This window comes from Magnolia sinica, unplaced genomic scaffold (assembly GCF_029962835.1).
Source record: "Magnolia sinica isolate HGM2019 unplaced genomic scaffold, MsV1 ctg349, whole genome shotgun sequence".
Lineage (NCBI taxonomy): Eukaryota > Viridiplantae > Streptophyta > Magnoliopsida > Magnoliales > Magnoliaceae > Magnolia > Magnolia sinica.
The window spans coordinates 263,272-266,774 of NW_026682815.1; the positions used below are offsets into that span (position 1 = coordinate 263,272).

General features: G+C 48.4%; 1 protein-coding gene across 1 annotated transcript; it reads left to right on the forward strand.

Annotated features, from left to right (window-relative positions):
* Positions 1–905: 905 nt before the first annotated feature.
* LOC131236281 (protein ENHANCED PSEUDOMONAS SUSCEPTIBILITY 1-like) lies at positions 906–2,650 on the forward strand. Its single transcript, XM_058233403.1, has one exon. The coding sequence runs from the start codon at positions 953–955 to the stop codon at positions 2,411–2,413; it is 1,461 nt and encodes a 486-aa protein (XP_058089386.1). The 5' UTR covers positions 906–952; the 3' UTR covers positions 2,414–2,650.
* Positions 2,651–3,503: the final 853 nt, after the last annotated feature.

Consider the following 3,503-nt stretch of genomic DNA (forward strand, 5'->3'; position numbering starts at 1 on the left):
TTGGACCGCATTATGTGACTTTATGGATGGCAAATAAATATCACCATAGGTGCTAGTAAGATTTCATAACCGTGTCACTCTGCCCATTGCTTCTTAAGGTGTGATCTACTTTAGCTTTGGATCTATCTCATCTTGTTTTTTTACTTTCATCTTAATATGAGCTAACAAAATAAATGGATCGGAGTGAATAAAACATATACATCATGTTGGCCCCACAGGTTTTTCACTGCCGAGCTCGGTGCTGAAGGGATCACTGCCGAATCCGATTCATAAGTACCTTCCCCGTAAGAGAGGACGTGAATTTCCTGAGCACCTATTGTAAGGAGTTCCTGCAATAACATGTGGGGCCCACCAAGATGTCCAATAAAATCCAATCCGTTGATTAGTTTATCCAGCTCATGTGTAGGGAGAGATGAAAGCAATTAGGCAGATTCAAAATCCAAAGGACCACACTACAGGAAACAGTGCAGAAGGTAAACGATCACCATTGAAATCTTCTTGGGGCTCACCGTGACATAAGTATGCCATCCAAACCGTTCATAAGACGATCCCCACAACAATAAAGGGGGAAAAAATTTATCATTTTGATCCAAAGCTTCTTTTGGCCCGGTGAGGCTTCAATGGTTGAAGTTCAGTTCCCACTATTTCTTGTAATGTGGACCATTTGAGTCTTAAAGCTAGCTTATTTTTGAGTTGTTAATGTAACATGTTCCGGAGAAACTGATGGACGGAGTGGATTTAACAAAGACATTGCACAGGGCCTCACAGGGCTTGGTGTTGCAGGAACTCCCTAGTCCAGTGTTGCAGAACTGGCCCAAAGCTAAAAACCAGCTACAACAACCAGAACTCCCAAATGCATGCACCCAACCCCACTTCTCTCCCCAATATAAACCCCACCCTCACTCCATTCCCACTCGCCCACAGCGAAACAAGAAAAACACCCACAGCGAAAATGTCTCCTGTCCCAGCTTTCTCTCCTACACTAATCTCCAAATCCACCGTCTATCCCACCCAAAAATCCACCCTCCAAAACCTCAGACTCTCAGTCTCAGACCTTCCTATGCTCTCCTGCCAATACATCCAGAAAGGCGTCTTACTCACCCGCCCTTCCATACCGTCGGACGCCCTTATCTCTATCCTCAGACGCGGCCTGTCCGAAACCCTCTCCCACTTCCCTCCCCTCGCCGGCCGTCTGACAACCGATCCCGACGGCCACATCCACATCTCCTGCAACGACGCTGGTGTCGACTTCGTCCACGCCAATGCCGGAAACCTGACACTCTTCGACGTCCTGTACCCTGTCCACGTGCCGGATTCCGTCAAGGGGTTTTTCTCCTTCGCGTTTGACGGCACCGTCAGTTATGACGGCCATTTCCGCCCGTTGCTCGCCGTCCAGGTGACGGAGCTGGCTGACGGCGTCTTCGTCGGCTGCGCCGTTAATCATGCTGTCACCGACGGGACGTCGTTCTGGAACTTCTTCAATGCGTTCGCCGAGGTCTGCAGGGGCGCGAAGTGGATCTCGAGGCTGCCGGATTTCAGCCGGAACTTCTTCGGCGAGTCGACGGCGGTGTTGAGGTTCCCGGACGGAGCCCCGACAGCGATATTCTCCGGCAACGGACCGTTGCAGGAGCGGATCTTCCATTTCAGCAGGGAATCCATCCTCGAGCTGAAGTCGCGAGCTAACGGACGTAAACAGCTGGGAGATAACGGCGTCAACATGGCGGAGATTCTGGGAAAGGAAAGCCACGACGATCCCCGGATCAGTAACGGAAAGATAACGTCCGTCTTGCAGAGCCTTCTACGAAGCAGCCTCTGGAAACATCAAGATCCGCAGGATCGAACGGCAGAGATCTCGTCTTTCCAAGCGCTCTCCGCGCAGCTGTGGCGATCCATCACGCGCGCGAGGAAGCTACCTGCAGCTGCCGATACCACGTTCCGGATGGCGGTGAACTGTCGCCACAGGATCGAGCCACGTGTTGAGCCGCTGTACTTCGGGAACGCGATCCAGAGCAACCCGACTGTCGCTTCTGTAGGGGAAGTCCTGTCTCGGGACTTGAAGTGGTGCGCGGACCTTTTAAATAAGAACATTGCGGCGCACGGGGACGCTAAGGTGCGCCGGGGGGTGGAGGATTGGGAGAGAGACCCGAAATGCTTCCCGCTGGGAAACTTCGACGGGGCGTCCATCACGATGGGGAGCTCGACCCGATTTCCAATGTACGATAACGATTTCGGGTGGGGCCCACCCATGGCGGTACGTAGCGGTCGGGCGAATAAGTTCGATGGGAAGATATCGGCGTTTCCGGGTCGGGAAGGAGGTGGGAGCGTGGAGCTGGAGGTGTGCTTGAAGCCCGATACGATGCGCGCGCTCGAGGCCGATACAGAGTTCATGCAGTACGTTACGAGGATAGCGTAACGGTACCGGTCATGTTGGGAGGTTTGGCCTCATCCGAGAATAGAAGAGTCATTTGATCATCTGTCAGAGTGTGATAATTGATACACTTGCGCTTAAATTTGTACACGTGGCATGCTTGTAAGTTCAAAATATGCTGTCCGATTCGTGGGGCCCACCTTAGGTAGGACATTATCCAAACTCATGTTGAGTGAATGAACCTGACAGCTCTGATTAATGAACTTTTGGTTATTGGATATAGACCGTTGACTCGTTTTCATAACAGTTGGAACGTTATATCTTTCAGTTAATTGTTTTATTTTAAGTGGGGTCCACAAAGAAGGTTTTGATTTTAGTGAATCGTAATGCACGTGGGTAAATGTTTTAGTGCGGGAGTATGAAGCAATGAACTGTGGTAGAGTATCAAAAGTCTTTCTCTGTTATAACTTACCATGATAAGAGGCGTTTTGTACAATGGATAGTATGCATGCACTCAGAATCCATGAGTATATCATATAATTAAAAGCTGTTCAGGTTGTAGGACCCATTTTAGATTTGTTGGCTAAGCTAAGAAACGGTTTCAAATCGTTACCGTAAAAACCAAATTGACCTACTACATGATAAATCTATGAGGGGGACTAGTACGATGCTGGCCAAGAATCGCTCGGATAAGCTCACCGAACCACCAACATACCGGCTACATAGGTGAGCTGAGCTGAACACCCCGGAGAGACCCAAGAATTGAGCTCCGAAAAAAGTCTCATCTGCTAAGTTGAATTGCTCAGATTCATAGCTAGGTTATAAAACTTGCCGATCGATCTGATCAGACTGACATCAATATCGGATGAAAGATATTTGGAAGAAATCTCGCATCGTATCAAGTAAGAATTGACCTAATGAAATTCTAGCCAAATATCACACCGATTGAGACAAAATTAAATATATACTTGGAAGCAGATCCTCACTCAAATATAAATCTTACAGCATATCTGACAGTGTCTACTCAGATATGCACTCTCTTAAATATCTTATCAATACATCTCTTGTCATAAGGGAATGCATGCACAAAAATTCACATTTCCCGCTCCACCCTAATTTGGCTTAACCTATCTCA

Bases quoted from the DNA above. Each gene is read 5' to 3' on its own strand.
- LOC131236281 (XM_058233403.1), top strand. From the start codon at position 953: ATGTCTCCTGTCCCAGCTTTCTCTCCTACACTAATCTCCAAATCCACC.